At 48.9% G+C, this 19585-nt stretch overlaps 1 protein-coding gene across 2 annotated transcripts in view; it reads right to left on the bottom strand.

The window, feature by feature from the left end:
- LOC100229347 (vascular endothelial growth factor receptor kdr-like) overlaps window positions 1-18726 on the bottom strand; it is a 124305-nt gene extending 105579 nt beyond the window's left edge. Inside the window, exon 1 of one of the 2 annotated variants that reach the window (XM_012573084.5) lies at window positions 17966-18726. In XM_012573084.5, the coding sequence (XP_012428538.5) occupies window positions 17966-18029 (64 nt within the window). In that variant the 5' untranslated portion in view covers window positions 18030-18726. The remainder of the gene's footprint in view (window positions 1-17965) is intronic. The other variant, XM_072929250.1, reaches the window with a different exon arrangement.
- Window positions 18727-19585: the final 859 nt, after the last annotated feature.

The raw sequence follows: 19585 nt of genomic DNA, 5'->3' as shown, positions 1-19585 counted from the left end.
AAGAGAGCCTTCAGGAAAATTGTGAGGCATTTCTTTTGGGCTCTAGGGCAAGGTCAAAGCATGGAAGCAGCTTTGGGAGGAGAAAAACACTGCTGGAGAGTAAAAAGAGCTGTAGATCAAGCCCCAATCCTGCAAAGCTTGTTCACAGGAGCTGCTGTGCTGACATGAACATCTGTGCAGTGGCAAGAGCCCTCTGAGGCCAGGCAGAGGCAGCAGGAAGAGATCCTGACATGGGGCAATGGCTCTGAAATTAGGGGAGGTTTCCCTCACAATGGACCTGAAATTAAGGGACACTTTCCCCTGCAAAGCACTGGAATTAAGGGACAGTTTGCTCTGTAGTGGCACTGAAATTAAGGGATGTTTCCCCCACAGTGGCACTGAAGTTAAAGAACAATTTTCCCTGGTATGAAACAGAAATTCTCCCGTGCTCACATCACCACGGGAGGAAGGATAGCAGATCACTTTTTGTATTTTTAATTTAGTTGATTTATTTTAAAACCACGAGTCCCTAACCTCAGTATTGGACCTGCTTAGCATTTTATAAATCTTTCTAGAAAGATTTAATATATAAATCTTTCTAGAAAGGGTTCTGTTTGTTCATTTTTCAGTGTTGTTTGTTTAGCCTTTGGCCATCAAATACAGTTTATCTGATGAGATTTAAGGGATTGTACCAGGATATCAGAAAAGCAGGAGTTTGTAGTGATCCTGAAGTGTGAGTGCCCCACACCCTGAGGCAGAAGTGCCAATATTTGGGTGCAATTCCAGCCTGATTCCCATCATTTCACTCCTGAGCAAGGGCAGATTTTCCCGTTCTTCCCAGACTCCCACAGCAGTGACAATCCTGAGTTAACAATGCTGAGCATGACCTGTTTACTGTTTGGAAATGAGTAATTCTCTGTGTGATTCATCTCTCGTTGTCTTTGTTGCTCCTCAGAACAGCCATAGAGGAATTTTAGCTGCGGTATTTTATTCCTGCAGCCAACAGGGCAACTTTCTCTTTTCCCCGGTTTCCAGAAAAACGTAGGTGGTTGGTAAGGAGGCACAGAGAAAGAAGGAAAATGTGGCATTTTTCCTTGGAATTCTGAACTTGATTAGAGCCCTCCTTGTGTTCTGTAGGGACTTCAACCCCTTGACACAATCTCTTATGCCAGTGAGGTGCAGTGGGGGCAGAACACAGCCACGATCTCAACATCTCCAACCCTCCCCTGGGGTTTTATTCACCAGTGGAACCAGATCCCCACAGCACATCCAAACTGCATCTTGAGCTGGAAGCAGCAGCTGGAGCTCATTGACATTCCCATTTTCCAGGTGGGATTCTCCAGCCTGATCATGTGCCTCCCTGTTCTGACACGAGGTCCCATTGTAGTTGAAAAAAAAAATAATTCAGATATCTACACTCAAGCAGAAGGCAACGAAAAGCTCATGTAGGAACCTGCCATTTGCAAACTCCTGCAAAATGCTAATTTATCTGTTCCACTGCTGATTGATTGTTTATTGTTGAAGACCCAAATCCTGAGGATTTGGAGAGCTCTAATGTGCAAATCTTTCTCTTTCTCATTAAGCCTGGCTGTAGCTGGGAGGTTTGGGATCTGCAGGCTCTGCTGACCCTCCAGGATAGCCACAGGAATAGGGAGGAAAGGAAATCCAAATACAAAATCAGCTTGATGTTCTTGTCTCCCTCACCAAGTGAGTGATGTTCCTCTCCCTCCATCTTCACCCACCTCAGGACACTTTGGTGAGCCCTCCATGCAATGGATAATCCCAAATTGAAGTTTTTCAATTTAAAATGAGAACAGGATAAAATCTGCAGCTTCAGCTCTTCTGTTTTCTTACAAAAGCGCTCACCCACTCCTGAGCATGACGCAGCACAAGACAGAAAGGTGCCTTCAGTGACAGAATCCTGACTGCCTCATTTGGGTTCAGATCCTGGTGAGGCTCCTCAAGGAGCTCACAGCTGTGGGATCCCGCCCTCACTGCCCTCTCTGATCCCATTCCAGCCCAGGACAGGCACTCAGTGGCCCACAGCATTCACTGGGAGCTTTCAGAGAAGGCAGGGAGGATCCAGAGTCATCCCAAACCAAACCCATCTCCCCACAGATTCCACCTATCTCCCACAGACTCAGGTGCTGAGATTTGGGGCCACTCCTTGGAGTTAAATCTATTTTTCTGTGCCATGAGCTGTTCTTCCCAAAGCAGAGCTCAGCTGGCAGCACCTCAAACCCCTGGGAAGTTTTTGGGGGCAAAGCTTGGAGCAGGTGGATTTGCCCCCAGCCATTCCCAGGAATTCATTGTGCACACTCACCCAGCCCCTCTTTCTTCTCCTAAAGCGCTTTCATCTCTCCTGGTTTTAAAGAAAGCAGGGGTGGCCCCACCCTGCTGTACAACTGCAGGGCTATTTACCACTTGGAGAGGAAATCCCATGTCACAACCCCTTGGAGCACAAGGAATAATGTCCGGAATTCCTTTATCTGTGACCAGGCCTGCCTCACAGGCTCTTTCCTGTCACTTAAGTGTACACAAATATATTCTTTTCTTTTGTCAAGGCAAAGGGCCCAGATTTTAATGACGGTTTATTAAAAAAGAAAAGGCTTGGCAAGACTCAAGAACAAACGTTCTGTGACTTTGGGACCTTTTGTTCTTCAAGGTGAAAAGTGTCTATAAAGAATAAGGAAAATTGAGTCACTGGTCCTTGCCCTCCATAGTAAATTTGACCTCCACTGTTTTTACAGTGCCTAAAGTTGGTGTCCTGGGCTAATCAAGGAAGTTAAAGTGATAAGCCTCTCTCCAGGGCTGCTCTGCAGGATGGTATTTTCTAAAGTGATCAAAATGACCCTTTGAGCACTGCAGATCTGCAGCCTCAGCTCCAAGGTTTCTGTCCATGCCTTCGTGCCAAACTCTGCCTGGCTGAAGGTTGTGCTCGTCCATTTAGCAGAGTTGGACACAATCCTGGGGGCAGGGCTGGGAAGGAGTGGGATGCAGCATGTGCTGAAATGTCTCCCTGCACATGGATCCAGCATTCCCTGCACCTGTCAGGCTCACACTTTGGAAAAGAGGATCAGAGACCCCCAGAAATGGCTGAGCCATCCTCCAGAGCACCTCTGTGCTGGCAGGACCAGCTGCAATCCCTCGGGGATACCTGCCAGCATCCCAGGCACTGCTGGGGCCATTCCCTCCTTCCACAGAGCAGTGCAGGGACCAGCTCCAGGCCAGAGGGGAGGGAAATCTCCAGCAGGAAGCCCCTGAGAGCAAGGAAGTTGCACCAGAAATATTGGCACCAGCGTTCTGAGGGAGGCGGGGGAAGAAGGCAAGGGGAGGAATCTTTCCAGGAAAAGAACATTTGCATCAGATACTTCCAGAAATAAAATATCAGATAAATGTTCTGAATACTGGCAGCTCTGCCCTGCTTTGCCACAGCATCACTCTTTCCATCACTCATTTAAATCCTTCTCAAATAAATGGTGATCCTTCAGTCTGGAACCCCCTCTTGCAAAAAGGAGTGCAAGTGCCAACAGGGACCACAGAGCAGCCCCAGGTAATCCCTGGCACCTTCCTGGCACTGCTGGTGATGGTAGGAAGCTGCAGCCTTATTTCAGGACAAATAACTCAGCAGCTGGAGCTTGCTGGCTCTTTATTTATATTCCTCCAGCGCACAGGCTGTGCCAGATATTCTGCCCCTGATTCATGTGCATTGTGTTTGATATCTCCCATCAGAACCAACCTTGGGCTGCATCCAGCAGCTAAACTGGTTTTAGCAGAGATAAATATTTGGGCAAGTCCGTGATTGGCAAGAACCTGTCCCTCCCTCAGCATCCTCCCCAGCTGAAGTGCAGGCAGCAGCTCGGAGCAGGCACAGATGTTTTCTGCACTGGAGGAACGTCCTGTGCTCTCACTGAGCTGCTGCCACTGAAACAAATCTCCGAGGAGGGGGATTTTGGCAAGAGGGGACCTTGCAGGGGCTGAGAGCTGAGCATTCACCCAGGGATGTGTCTGGGTGCTGGAGCACAGCAGGAATTACAGCTGCTCTTACCTGTGTGCTGTCAGTGCCTGTCCCCGGGGCACCAGGCAGGCACAGCAAACACCACCACCCACCCTGCCTGCAGGGGATAATGCCACTTCTCTCCAGCCTCCTGGCACGGGGGGATGCTGTGGAACACTGCACTTGGAGGCCTGGCAGTTGTAAGTCTTGGTTTTTCTTTGCCCTCTGCGCTGTGGGGCACAAAGTGTGCGTGGAGTAGAAAGGACCCGTGGTCAGGCAGGGCGTGGAGAGGCCCCATCCGTGGGGTTTTCCTTGCTTTTGGACAAGCTCACTCATTTCTTTCTCCACTTCTTGAGTGACCCATGCTCCCTGACCAGACCCAGCAGGCCCCTGGGCTTTGCTGCAGGGTGTCCTGAGCAGGGCTCTGTGCTGTGCTGGGGTGTCCCCAGCCCCACAGCCCTGGCTGGCCTGTCCTGCCCGCCTGGCCAAGGAGCTTTGCCAGGGCAGGGAGGATGGGCAGGCTCAGAAACCCTAATCCACCTGAGAACCCAATTCATGTAAATCAAGGTGAATTAGTCCCTTCCATTTCCCTGTTCTGTCACCTTGCAGTTGTGGCAGTGATTTAAGGCCACTTTACTCAGAACTTGGGCTTTTTTTCTCCAGCTTTATTTGCCTGACCTTGATGTTCCAGTCTGCTGCAACGAGGAGATGAAGCCATGTGTGACAAACCATCCAGGCTGATGTTTGCTGGGATGGATCACAGATTTTCCTGCCCTGTGTCAAAGGGATCCCAGCAGGGACAATGCCAGTGCTGTCCCAGAAGGAGACACCCCTCCTGTGCAGACATTTCTCTACAGATTGCCATAAATCCACTGTGTTTTAATGAGCTGGGACTGCTGTGCCACACAAGGAGTTCTCAGTGTCACCAGCCCCGTGGCTCTGACAGCACAATCCTGATTTTAGGTGCACATCCCACAGCGAGTTCACAACCTGACAGTGCTGAGATCACTCCTAAAGGCAGGCAAGCATCACAAACTCAGCCCAAAATCCCCAAATTCAAGGCAGGGGGGATCAGAAACACCTCCCTGTTTTGTATTCTGCCCTATATCTGCTTTTGAACCAGGTCACGAGAGATTATTATTCCCATCAGAGTGTTGCTGTGTTGAAACATGGAATTTTTCAGGAATTTTTCATTAACATTGGCTCTGGCAGATAAAATACTGGCCATGCCAAAGACAACATGCTTGGGAATATGCTGCTTGTGAGCACAAGGATACTGTCCCTCAGCACTGCAGCCCACCCAGCACATGGATTGCTCAGGGACAAAGAGAATATCAGCCATGGAAGCTGATAATGCCCAGGAATTTTGCTTTTCCTATATATTTTCAGCTTCATTAAAAGGCCAGGGTGGCATATTCCAGTGAACACTCATTTTTGGTGCTCCCTTTTCAGTGAGAGAAATTGCTTGGTAGGAAATGAAGCAGTTGCAATTCTATCAATGGATTCACAGATCAACTTTGTGACTCTCCATTAATTTGATCACTTTCACATGGAAAGAGAAAAGAGACAGAATATTGGTCATGTATAAGCAAAGCAGTGGTTGAAGGAGCTTTGCTGGGCTGGTTTCACAAATTTTTCTACAGGATGCTGAGGAGTTCCTGATATCCATAATGGATAAACCCATCCATCCCTGGCCTGCCCATAATCCCAGTCCTGACCCTGCACAGAGCCCAGCTCCAGCAATGACCCCTCCTGGCCTCCCTTCGTCCTGTCCTCCCAAGATTTTCTAGACCTGATGGACACAGAAATGTGCTCTTAAAGGAAATACCTAAAGTTCTGCTGCTTGGGAAAAACAAAGCACTTTCCAAGGAGGGACAATATCTCTTTTTTTCTTTCATCCCACCCTTCCTCATGACAAAATATTAATAAATATTAATATAAGCACTAAGGCTTTGCTACTGAGCTTTGAGAGGATCTGTAAATGAGTGTCTTGTTTGTATCTGTGTGTTATTCATCTTTTGTTTTCTTCATGGCTGTGCCCACCCTCTGAGGGTGCAAATCCAAGGGGCAGGGCCCAAAAATGAGCTGGTACTTAAGGTACTCAAGGCTTAGCTGTAGGCTTAGCTGTTTGGGTAGGTGCAGCTTTTGTAGGGAAACATCCATGGCTGAGAGAGGACAGTGTCAAAATGGCAGCAATAATAATAATAATAATAATAATAATAATAATAACAACAATAACAGACTGCAAGAGGCAAGGAGGAACTCAGGCTGGATTTTGAGCCCTGTCTGGATGCTGCTTAGCTGCAATTTTCTGCTTCTCCCCAGAAGTGTGCAGATTTCAGAACAAGTGAGTTCCTAGAAGGGGGGGTTTCTCCTTTGGATTCTCAACTCCAATAATCCAATATTCCCTTGAGCAGTCTGATGCCTGTAGTCACCTTATTTCTACTGCTGAAAGCAGCAAAGGGCTGTTTGAGGGCTCCAAGGAGGAGGGGAAAGTCCTCCTGAGCTCCTGACAAGCCCAGGTGGCACTCCAGGTTTATTAAGCAGCTCTCCAAGAGGCACCTCCAGCATGGGGAGATGAGAACAAGCCCTCAGCCTGCAATCCTCTCACTGTAAGAGCCTCTCAGTGGGGGAATCCATCAGATCAGGGCTGGAAATTAGCTTTGCAAATTCCTCCGTGTCAGAAGAATGAAAACCAAAAGGCTTCTTGGGATGTGGTTGCAGCTGGAGAGCCTCTGCACCAGTGCAGGTGTGGGTGTGGATGCCACGGATATTTCACCATTCAGGAGGCTGAGGGAGGTACCACAGTAGGAGAAATTCCAGAAAAAAATGCAGCCTTGCAAGCCCTGAGGATCCCTGCCAGGGATTTCTGCCAGCTCAAGCCAAGCCCAGCACAGCCCCCAGTCCTGATCCTCACAACCTGAAATGCCTCCCTGTCCTTGCAGCTCCAGGTGGGATTTTCTCTGCTGGTGGGAGTGAAAGATGAAGCAAATCTCCTGCAGCTCCTGAGTTGCTTTTTCTCCTCTAAACATTGATAGCTGCATCCCTCCAGGGAGGAAGGGAAGGACCAACCTCCCTGATTTCCAGCAGAGCAGAGGCACAAAGGCAGGAAAAACCTGTGCTGCAGGGAGGAATGCAAAGCCAAAATGCACTGCAGACTGAGGGGGCACCTGCAAACTTCAGTGCAGGGGCTGAGCAAAGCACCCACACTGAGCAGTGCAGGAGCAGGGCTGGAATCACCCCAGCCTTTTCCTTCCAGAGATTCTGGGTGTTCCTCCATGCCACCCTGCTGCAGCCCCTGAGCTGGAGTCGGTGCTGCCCCTGGGGTGTTTGTCAAAGGGCAGGGACAGAGCTGAGTCACTTCAGCCTCACCTGAGCTCCCTGCTGCTTTGGAGCACAGCCCCAGGCCAGCAGAGCTAAACCCCACAGACCTGGCCTGCTCCCTCTGCTCCCTCTGCTCCCAGTGCTCCCAGTCCAGAGCATCCCTCAGTGCTCCATCACATCTGCCCAGAGCATTGCTACATCAGGGCTCTGCCTCTTTCTTCAAGAAGAGTTTGGACAAAGCTCTCAGGCACAGGCTGGGATTGGTGGGGTGTCCTGTGCAGGGACAGGAGCTGGACTGGATGATCCCTGTGGGTCCCTTCCAACCCAGGATATTCTGTGGTTCTGTGGTTCTGTCACTGATTTTGTGATTCTGTGATTCTGTGACTGTAATTCTATGGTTCTGGTTTTCTGTGATTCTGCAGTTCTGTGACTGGTTCTGTGATTGATTCTGTGATTCTGCAGTTCTGTGATTCTGTGACTCTGCAGTTCTGTTATTCTGTGGTTCTGTGGTTCAGAGGGGCTGCCTGTGACCCAGAATGTCTAATGAGGCAGCAGTTCAAGGCAGAGGAAGACATCAAACCAATTGATGCCTGAATTTGTGCTCCTGAGAATGTGGAGGAAATGCAGCCCAAATGAGCTGTACAAGCACAGAAAGTTAATGTATGCTCGTTTGTATATCTGCCCATTGTCCAGGGGAACTCTCCACTTCCTCTGGGGATCAATAATGAATAGACCTATAAGGGAATGTTGTGGTGGCAGCAATTTCTCTTTTCCTACCATTTAACTCAGAACAATATGGAACCAAAACAACAAGGCAGCCTTTCAAAGGCTGGCAGTACAATGCACCCTATAGGACACCAACCATTAAACTGAAGAGCACGAGGGAGACCTTTGCCCTATGGATGCTGAGAATTCCTCTCAGTTCCTTTATCCTGAGAATTCATTTATCATCTCCAGTGCAGAAGATCAGAGTTGGAGATACTCTCCTTACGTCCCACCACGCCCAAGTGTCACTACCCTGCTTTCACTACCAGCAGATGGCGAGGCCAGAGCTGAGATAAGCAAAAGAATTTAAAACAGGAAAGATGACTGAACTGGGCTGCTCTGGGCTCTCCTCTCTCTCTCTAAGTCTGGTTAGCTTAGCTCTAAGTTGAAGGAGACTTCTGGTGACACCAGATGTATTGGTCAGCCTGGAATTAAAGAATCAGCAGCCCAAAGAAAGGCTCTGCAAGGCTTTAGCCTCGTGATTGATTCAGGTGCAGTGTTTATCCTGAACCACACCAGTGATGGCATGGATGATGTATCAATATTATCTATCACTGCTATTCCAGGGATGCAAAATGAAAGAGTTTGCACTCTATCAGAAACATCCAGAACCTGCAACAGCAATCCCAGAGCCACTGGACAAAGGCTTTGGTGCTTCCCTCATACAGAGTGTGCAGTGCTGGGCCCTGGATTACAGATCACACTTGGCACAGGTAGGCAGAGAGGGAGAAGCTCAAAGTTGCACTGCTCAGTGCCAGAGCACAAATGCAGGTAGTATTTCAAAGCCTACATTAATTTCAAAGTACAAAGATATTGTACAGTGGAAGGGCAAATGGCCTTGAACAGCAGCTGTGCCAGCAATCCTCCATGGAAATCAAAACCAGCTCAGCCTTGGCTTCTCCACCAATCTCACTTTGAGCACAGAATTTTCGTCTCTACTGCCCTGATTTTCTCCTGAGTGCTGGACAGATCTGGCAAATGAAATGTGAGATTTATACCCAGACAAAACTCCTGTCCTCTTCTTTTGTCCTTCTGCCAGAAATCCACCAGAAAGCCAAAGATTCTGTCCTGGAGAATGTTAAAACAAATTGGGCACATATTCCTGGAATGGGAGAAAGGAAACCTTTCTCTAGGGAGCATCAGCCCGTGCTTGCAGACCCGTGGGATGCCGTGGTGCCTGTCTGGGGAGCCTGCCCTGGCTGCTATTGTGCACCAGCTCTGACACCCACACAGAACATTAGGAAATAAGGCTGGCAGCTAATTTTTAATAGCAATATAGCCACCATAGTTATGCACAAAGTTCAAGAGAGCGCAACCTCAGTAACCAGAAGAAGGCTTCAGGACTTCATGACTTATCAAATTAAATTAATAATGGCATTCCACCAAGTGGGTCTGAGTATTACTTTTCAAATACAAAGTAGGCAACAATTAAAAAGGCAAAATGGCTGATTTATACAAGAGATCAGAACAGATAGAACAGATCAGAACAATCCCATAGGATAATAAGGAGAAATCAGCCTTGTGAGCAATGGCAGAATCCCTGATGGGAATTGTTGGAGCTGGATGAGGGAACCTTTGACAAGCCCTGCTCAGCAGTCTCCTGTTTTCCTGAATTCCCCTTCCCAGTCCCTCCATCCCAGGAATTGTCCCATGCTGGGTCTTTCATTTCACCCTGCACTTCTCTCATCAGAGCAGAGCTGCTCCTGCCCAAACTGACCCAGAGAACTGAGCTCATGTCTGCTTGGGAAAGCCAGGAGAAAACATTCCAAACGTGAGAACACCACAGCCATTCCAAGCCTTTAAATGCATCACTCTGCAGGCTTGGTTTATCTCCTTGCTGATGGATCAGGGGATGAAGCAATAAAACTGTTTACAGAATCATCAGTGCCTTTGTGGTAACACCTGGCCTTGGTTTCCCAGAGAGCCACGGTGCCAATATCATTTGGGAAAGTCCCCACTGGGTGGGATGAGCTGGGAGAAACTCACAACGAGCCGTGCCAAGGGCAGGGAGCTCCCAGGCTCTGGCCCAGGCAGTCCCTCCTGCCACACTCTGCTCCCTTCATGCTGACACAGGAATTTAGGGATGCATCACTCTCTGGGAATTCCTATTGAGCCAAACCCTTCTGCTCTGTCCTTACTCGACAGAAAATCTGCCCAGACTAAAGGGAAATTGTTTAAAGCATGGGAGTCTCCAGGACCAAGCAGAAGAGGATCTGTGCAGCCAAAATAAGTGTGAGGAATAGCAGGAAGGGTTCCTGTGCTGCCTCACACAGCTGGGGGTTGCTGCAGGCTCAGCTACACTCTGGCTTTCCTTCACCACTGGAAAAGAAGCAGGTTATTTTGCTTTCTCACAGTGAAGCAAATCAAGACTTTTCCAGAAAAATCAGTAAGATCTCTACCTTTATAAAACACGCAGTGAGGGAGCAGCTTTCAGTCTGCCTTTTTTCCTCCTCAGATTCCACCACAAAATGTGTAAATAGCCAAAAGAAAAGAAATGTTCTCAGCCATACAATGGACAATTCAAAGACAGGCTATTGTCTTCAGCCAAGCACAGCCTTAAACCTGTGTGAGTGAGAGGCAAAGCTTGCCCCGAGTGTGTAAACATGAAAATAACTCAGACATGATCCATTTCCAGAGAAAAAATGTGGCAGGCCAAAAGGTTACCTGATTCTCTCTGCTTTACAGTGTGTAATAGTTTAAATTGTGTTTTAAAGGTCCTTAGGCTGACATCATTGTTTACATTGACTTGAATCACTCTTTAATTGTAACAAACGCCTTCCAAGCAGCCGAGCTCAGCGCTGCTGTGTCATGCAGAGAGAGCTGACACCGCTGCCTTGCCTCTCCACATCCAGAAAGAGCTGGGAAAAGAGATCTCGCCTCAGAAACAGAGCTGGGAAAAGAGATCTTGTCTCCAAAAGAAGGTGGGAAAAGAGATCTTGCCTCAGAAAGAGCTGGGAAAAGCATTTCTCCCCACACCTGTGTTCTGCATTATTCTTTCTCCTGATACTCGTCCTGGGTTAGGAAGCAAAGCAGTGGAAGCTCCTGAAATCCTTTCCCTTCTCTCTGTAAATCATTATTAACTGAGGAGTGAAGCAGCAGTGGGAACCCTTCCCAAGGGGAGGGGGATGTCCCTCCCAGTGACACAGTGGGGCACTTGTGGGATTTATTTTTCTGCAAGGAAAGGCAGAGAGACCTTGAGTTTTGCAGCAGAAACTCCCCAGAGCTTAACTTCCCTCCTTCCAGCACCTCCCTGCTCTGAAGGGCTCCGGACAAGCTCTTCCATAGCTTTTCCTCTCCTGGAAGCAGGAATGCCCACGCCAAGGGCTTCCAAGTGCTGCTGTGGGGATGTGTGTGATGGCTCCTGCAGGAGCTGCTCCTGGCAGCTGCATGGCTGAGCAAAGAAGCAGAGGGGAAAATCACATTTTACAGCTCTTGGGGGACACTCTGTAGGAGGTGTCTGCACATTAAAGGTCTGAAACGCTGACCCTTGCACTGCTCAGCACAAAAATCAGGAAAATGCAGGCTCAGGAGCAGCTTTCAGGATGATCCCTATTGCTACAGAGCCCTGTTCAGTAGCTGTGAGGGAGCTGAGGAGAAAATTCTGGGCAGCCCCACATCCCATCCCCACTGCAGCTTCTGGGCACTGGGAGGAAATTGCTTTGACTCCTGAAGGAGTTTATTCAGCCCTGATTTCAGTTAATGAGCTCTGCATGAAGAGCAAACAGGATGAACAGCTCACAGCTCAGCTGTTTCTGTGTGTGTGGGGGATACCCCTGTGAGGTTTTTTTTTTTTTTCCCATTTTCCTCACGGCTGCAGGGGAATGGCCACAGCAGCCCCGAGGTGCTTGGTGCTTTTCCTGCAAGCTGACCCGGGTGTATCCGTGAGGAAGAATTCCAGGTGAGCAATTTCTGAGCTGTGGGCTCTAAGGAAGCAAACAGTTTGGCTGAGGTGGTTTGGATTGGTGGCGATTTTGTAAAAATGGAACAGGTAATGACAGGGTCAGGCTTCCTTGACCCTCAAATCAAGAACAATCCTAGCAGGGCTGAAAGCTCCCCTCTCCACTTCCTTGGCAATCACGTTCCCACAGTTCAGAAAAACACAGGAAGATCTAAGGAAACCTATGTGGAAATGAAGAAGACAAAGGCAAGTGATCTGAAAATAGAAGGCTGGTCCATATATTTCCTTTACATTCTGGGCCTCAGTTTGGGTTTTGGCTGAATTTTGAAACTTTGAGGGCCACGTGCTTTTGCCATTCCCTGCAGGGCACAAAGGAAAAGTGACTTTTCAGACTTCCATCATTTGCAGGGTTAGATGAGGTTCTTTCCTTGTTGCTCAAAGACTCAGTGCTAAAACTTTCCTGCTTAGAGCCAGAACAAAAACCCTGGTCACACACAACCCATATTTGAGATGTGACCCCTCCTGCTTTTCTAGATACCGGGGAGTGGCGGGGGGGGACTTGGAAAAATTATTTCTTGTAAAAATTCAGTGCAGCAGGAACACAAAGAGCTGGTGGAAAATGAGAGATTCAGCTGCAGGTCTGAAGCAGTCCCACTTTGGCTTTTTTCAAAAATCTTTGCACCAGAAAGAATTATAAAAGCAAAATTCATTTTGGGACAGAGAAGAGAGACTGTGCAAACCCCTGGTGTGGAAGGGCTGGGAAATTCCTCTTGGCTTCTCCTAATGTAAAAATTCAAGGAATCCTGAGCCCTGAGGGGTGTTTAGGAGACATCCAGGAAAGGGGGGAGAGCAGGAGAGGGAAGTAGGATGTAGTGGGGACAAAAAGTATGTGCTGCAAAGTCAGACTAATCCAAGGGCTTGAGGACAGGGTATTGGAGTGACTCATGAAGATATCCATGGACTCGCTCGCTCTCCATGATAAAATAGTTCCCATCAGAGAGCAAAGCTGTGTTCTGCTCTTGCTAAGGGACAGAAGTTAGCAGCAGCACAGGGCAGCAGCTCAGCTCCCTCGTGTGCCATTCCCTGCTCCCATTCCCACAGCCGGGCTCGGCAGGGAGGAATTCCCACAAAATGGGCACCCATCATCACAGCCTCAGGAGATGAGGCTGATCCTGATCCTTCCTCCTTCCCCACTCCTCAAGGAAGCAGCTCCTGGATGAGCCTCTGAGGTCACAGCTGGTGCAGAAACCGTGGCTCCTGTGATTTGTGCTGATCCTGCCTTGCTCCTGACGAATGCCAGCCCTGCTGCTGGGGTCCTGCTCCCTGGGGAGCCTCAAGCAGGCCCTTCTATTAAATACCATTTCCTGATAAATACCTTGACTGGTGGATTTTGGCAGCTTCTACTCTTTTCTCTGTGGCCTTAATAAGAAAACTTAAAGAAGTGCCCAGCGGGGAGCTCAGGTCTCTGTGACACACATTTTATCCAGCTTTTTTTGGGCAGCCAGCTGTCCTGGGGTTGTGACCAAGGACAGCTGGATGGGAATGTCCTGATGGGCACTCAGAGCCCTCGTGTCCTGCCAGCCATCGGAGCTGCTTTCTGAAGGAAAGCACCTGGACACATTTATTTCAATCCTAGCTGTTGTTTAGATACTCCAGCATCCCTTAATTACTCCCACTCCTAATTGCCATTCCAGTGACATCAGGCTGGTTTGGAAAAAGGAAAGGTGGATGAGAGGAAGTACCAAAATGAGCATGTGGAGCTCAGTGGGGCTGAGGGTGCTCCTCGTGCTCTCTGAAAGTCCAACGCTGCCTCCTGGAAATCTCCTGTGTAGCTTTAAAAAGTGCAGGTGGTGCTGCTGCCCCCAAAACTCTCCTGCAATGAGAACTCAGAGCATCTCCCTTGTACCCCCTGTCCTTCTTCTGGTGACCAAGTGACCCTTCCTGCATCACACCTTGCAAATGTCTCTAGAAGGACCAGATGTGAATCATCCCTCATAGATATGAGACAGACCAGGTTTTCCCCCTCCTCCAAACTGCACTGCTGATCTGGGAGACAAACCTCCAGGAAAGCTCAGATCACCTTCCCCTGCCTGAGGAATCTCCTGTGGGGCTTGGAAACCTTTTGCGTGTGTGCATAAACTTCTTAACAACACAAATATTCTATTATGATTATTGATTACCATTAGCTGATATTATAGCATATTATATATTATATATCACATATTATGTATATGATACTTTATCTATATTATATAACATATGTAATGTATGATATATGATATATTATATATTATAACATACAAATAATATATTATATATTTAAAATTATAATTTATATATTATATTATATAATATTATCTATTATAATACATATAATATATTGGCTATTATAATATATAATAAGATATATTGTCTATGATAATATTATCTATTATTATTTATTATCTATCTATATTATCTATTATATAATATTATTTATTATCTATTATTATTACTATTCTATTATTCTTATTATAATTCTATTATGTTATTACCAACATAAGTATTCAGCCCCATCTGAGATATTAATTCAAAGTGCAGTAGGTTGAGCTATCATTTTGTACAAATAATTTGGCATAAAATGAACAATCCAGGGAATGTGTGAAAGGGCAGAAATGACCAAATGAACCCCGTTGCTCTTAGAGCAGACCAATGCCCATAGATAAATATTTTGTGCAAGCTTTAAAGAAAATACTGCAAGTTCTTACAGAAAAACCTTCAAGAAACTATCTGGCTGGTTTTCTCAGTGTTTTTTGGGTACAATACTGTTTTTTAGAAGTTCAGGGAGTATTCAGAAATACTTTACATTTTTTTCCTTGCCTTAAATGGCTGAATTGGTATAAAGAGATTTCCAGTTGGTTTTGAATGCGGCAGCTTCAGCAGGAGGCTCATATATCACCAGCCTAAAAAAGGTTCCTCTCCTTTTTATAACATTTTCCCACAGTAAAGCAAATGTTTGGGAATAACACCAGTTAGGACACACATTTTTGGGGAAAACAACCCCTCGGTGCCTCTGCCCTGGCACAGCCACCCTCACCCTGCTGCACCCTGTGGCCATCCCGGCCGGAAAACCGGGAGGAATCTGAGTGCCTGAAGCTTTATCTCCTGATCCATGTTTTAATTGAAATCTCTGTGTTAGCAAGCTTCATTGCCCATCCAGTATAATCAATTTGTAGAAGACATTGCAAAATTAAACAACAACAAAAAAATCAATTTCAAACGTGCTTTCATTTCAAAGCCATCGGGCAGGACCTGATTTTTATTCTTCAATCTTTAATAATTTCCAGTGTTAAATCACTGAAATGGCTGAGTTTATTCCAATACCCAAAAAGTGACTTGGACTGCTCAGATATTAAAAAACCTCTGGTGATCATGTCAGTGGGTAAAAGGTACTGAACTTTCCATGCGCAATTTCAGGTGTAAGAATTTCTTTGCAGATTGTTTTTGCAAAGGCTGGTTATGAACCATCCCACTCCATACCTCAAACCTGTGCCAGCTGTTGGCATCTGCACCATCATTGCCACACCAGTGGTCATTTCTGAGCAGCAAGAAGTGCTCTGAGGAGTTGAGAAGAAGCTGAGCAATGAGCAAAAGGAAAATGGAAATTTAGTGATAGTCACAGAACTAAATGGGGAAATTTAAAGATGTATGTAGAGCTGTATTTTAGAGGAAGGTGGGAAATCACTGGGATGATGCTTGTATGCTGAAAGCAACAAATCAGTCAGGAATTCTCCAAAGAAGACCTGGATAAATTTAATGGCCCAAATTTCATCAATTTCATTGCTGGAGATGAACTTGGAAGGAAAAGTGGCTGAGGAGTTGATGCCTTGGTACTGAGCAGCTTTCACAGTTGCTGGACTTTCCTTCTCTCTGCATTGCTGATGGAATTGTTTGGATTGGGATCAGCCTCCTCAGCACAGCCCTGCCTAACTTTGGCCACAGAGATCCCAGGGAAGGTTTAATTACAGCTGAGGGATAAATCCTGGCTTTGGGAGGTTGGGCAGAGCTTCACTGAGCTGCGGAGGAACTTTGAGGGTGAGGTGGTGAGGAGCTGACTCCTCAGTCACACCAGTGCCACCCCGAAACCTCGGCCCTCCTGGCCCTGTCTCCCCCTGGATTCCAGCCCAAGGAGGGCACCCAGAGGCTGTGCTGATGTTTTATCCCTTCCTAAAGATGAGCCGAGCTCCTGACATCCACAGCGCTGCTCCAGGTCCCTCAGCAGCCTGCGCCTGCCTCCGGGCACAGGATGCTCCTGCCTCCCTCCCTCTGTCACGGGATGCAGACTTTGCCTTCTCTTGGCCTCCTCTGTGCCTGGCACTGATGGCAGAAGGAATCTGGACCAAATTCCAAGGTTATTTGGGCCGAAATGATTAGGAAAGGAACCTGGTGAGTAAGGACCTGAGCAGCCCTGAAATGTGGGTAGCATCTCCAGCCAGGATTTTCCCCCTCAACTCCCTGTGCTCCACTTCACCCTGGAGCCTCAGGAACACTTGGGCACACCACATTTTCTCCCATCTCCCAATCCCTTGTTATTATCCCTCTCTGATCCACCAAATTCTGTGGTGATTTATGCCTCTGAAATCCGCACTGGATTTCAGGCAGCTTTTCCAGACTGTGCAGAGGTTAGATCTCCCAAACACGCAGCTGGCTGCTGCTGCACGTGTCAGTCAGCTGGAGCACGTCTCAGCAACCCTCCCAGGGCTGCTCCAGGTGCAGCCCAAGGTGTGGGCACTGCTGGCTGGCCTGGCACAGGACAGATTCCCTGGGGATGCCACGAATCCTGAGGATTCCTGCTGCAGGGGCTCCTTGCCACCTGCCAGGTTTGCTGCTTCAGCTTTTCTTGGAAAAGCTGGACAAGCCCTTTGGAGCACAACCTCAGGCTTAGTTATTTATTCTGCAGGTAACTGTGGGGAAGATGTGAAATTCCCCAGGGCTTGTGCCTGCCAATCCGCCCCTTTCTGCAGGAGGAATACATTAAATCCCTGAACGAATCCAAGAAAATCGAGGACAGTGATGCTCCACAGTGTTTCCAGAAGCTATTCACTTAACAAGGAAAATATAATGGCTGAAGAACAACAGCCTCGTGCTGTGCAATACATCCACTACCCAAAAAAATGAAAAAGTCCTTTTTTGTCAGAAGGAATTCCCCAATAAACAAGAGCCCATCTCCCTTACACAATTTGCACTGTCATGAACGAATAGCTCAGTAATCCAGCAAAATCCTCGTGCTTAATGAGATAATGAAAAGTCATATGGCAGATGGAAAAGCTCTCCCAAATCTCATTAACCTGCCTCTTGGCTTTTCGTATAGCAGCAAAAATTTGGAATAAATCCGGGGGGACAGGGAGTTTGCTGCAAAGGAAAATGAGTTTTGGAGAGGAGGGGATCTAACCTGGCACCTGGACTGAGGAGGGGAAGGCAGTGCAGAAGCACCACGTGAACAAAAATTGAAATATCAAGGAATCAGGAGTGGAATATCAGAGAGAATGCCCGCGATGTCTGTGCCCGCAGCTCCGGCATGAGCCCCAGGACATCAGGATAGCCCAGGTGTTCCCATACAGCTCCTGCTTGTAAAGCCTCAGCTGTGCCTCGAGTGATCAAACACAACCAGAAACCCTCCCACATCGAGGGAAAAAAAAGCCACAAATTGGTGAACACTCACAAGTTGCTATTTCTAATCAAGCGGCCAAACCTCGAGGGGGACACCCATTAAAATATGACCTTTATGTGCGACACCTTCAAAGAAGTTTAGTTTTTGCACCTCTATTTCCAAAGATCAGTTTTAACGGAGGTGTGAACCCTGAGGCTTTGGGGACAGAGCGGTGGCACCTGGGCTGGCACCGGGGCTCTCAGGTGGGTGACACCTCAGCGGGCCGCAGGAGGAGCAAGGAAAAGCGAGGAAAAGCGCAGGAAAGCATCGCCGAGCGCTCTCCTGAGCCCCCCGGGGCCAGCCCGGCTCTTACCGTGCAGCAGCAGCAGCCCCTGGAGGGCACAGACGGCCAGGAGGGCGCTGGCCCGGGGCAGCATCCCGGGGCCGGTCCTGGAGCGTGTCCCGAGCCCGCAGGAGAAGTTTTCCTTCGCGGCCAGAACTTCGGGCAAGCCGCAGCGGGCAGGCAGGGGAAGGACGAGGCGCGCAGGAGTTCCCACTTGTTGATCCCAGTTAAATTGTTCTTTCCATTCACTGCTTCATCCTGGGGTTGTGTTTGCCTTCCCTTCTTCCCGAGCTTCTCGGTTTTTTTCCTTCAGCCCCTTGCCGCAATGACCGTATTCCTTTTTTCCCCCGTTTCTCTAATCCCTGGGCTGTCCGGGGGGAACCTTGCTCTGCCTCAGAAGCCTCCCCAGCCCTCCTGGCTGGCGCAGAGTCACTCAAGGCGTGAAAAAGCAAAGCAAAAACACCGGAAAAAGTTTGGCAAAAACTTTCTCGCACTCGCTGCTCGCGGCTGCTCGCACAGCGCGGAGTTTGGGATAAAGTGGCAGAGCCGCACAGCCTCCTCTGAGATGGGCTTCTCCAGGGAGCTGCAGGTGCCGCGGAGAGCGGCAGGAAGGACGGATCTCCAGCGGGACAGGAGCAGGGGGAGCTGCCCGGAGCCCACCTGGCTCTACCTGCCCGGGGGCACCTGCCCGGGGCGGGCAGCGGGCGGGCAGCGGGGCTGGGGCATGGCCGGAGCCCCTGGCTCTGCTCTCTGCTGTCCCCCTCCCCTCCGCCTGCCTCGCCTTTCGCAGGGAAGTTTGATGCGAGCCCGAGATTCTTTATAGGGACAGGAAAAAAAAAAAAAAAAGGAGGAAGGAGAGACGTCACCAGCCGAGGCGAGGGGACTTCACTCTCTCTCTCCCTCCCTGTCATTTCACAGAGCTCCTGGGTTTCCTGTTGCTGTTGCCTGAGATGGGGCAAAGAAGTGAATTCCAGCTGCTTGCCGGCATTGCCCGTCCCTGTAAAATTGTTCTTTCCATTCACCGAGGTCGGGGGATCAGGTGGCACCACCTTCCCCCAGGGGCACAGAGGTGGCATCTCCCCCGGCCCCGGCGCTCTCAGGCTCCGGGACAGCGGCAAGGGGACAGCATCTGAGGAACAGGCTGTGTCCTGCCAGAGCCGCTCTCCTGCCCCCCTCACACGGTATTTCAAGGGGACAGCATCTGAGGAACAGGCTGTGTCCTGCCAGAATCACTCTCGTGCCCCTTTCACCCGGTATTTCAAGGGGACAGCATCTGAGGAACAGGCTGTGTCCTGCCAGAGCTGCTCTCTGTGCCCCCCTCACCCGGTATTTCAAGGGGACAGCATCTGAGGAACAGGCTGTGTCCTGCCAGAGCCACTCTCGTGCCCCCCTCACCCGGTATTTCAAGGGGACAGAAGCTGAGGAACAGGCTGTGTCCTGCCAGAGCCACTCTGTGTGCCCCCCTCACCCGGTATTTCAAGGGGACAGCATCTGAGGAACAGGCTGTGTCCTGCCAGAGCCACTCTCGTGCCCCCCTCACCCGGTATTTCAAGGGGACAGCATCTGAGGAACAGGCTGTGTCCTGCCAGAGCCGTTCTCTGTGCCCCCCTCAGCCGGTATTTAGCAGTTCGGGCTCTTTCTGCTGCCCAC

Source organism: Taeniopygia guttata, chromosome 4A, assembly GCF_048771995.1.
Source record: "Taeniopygia guttata chromosome 4A, bTaeGut7.mat, whole genome shotgun sequence".
Taxonomy (NCBI): domain Eukaryota; kingdom Metazoa; phylum Chordata; class Aves; order Passeriformes; family Estrildidae; genus Taeniopygia; species Taeniopygia guttata.
Note: the sequence above shows the minus strand (reverse complement) of the source record. Positions and strands in the feature narration are given on the sequence as shown.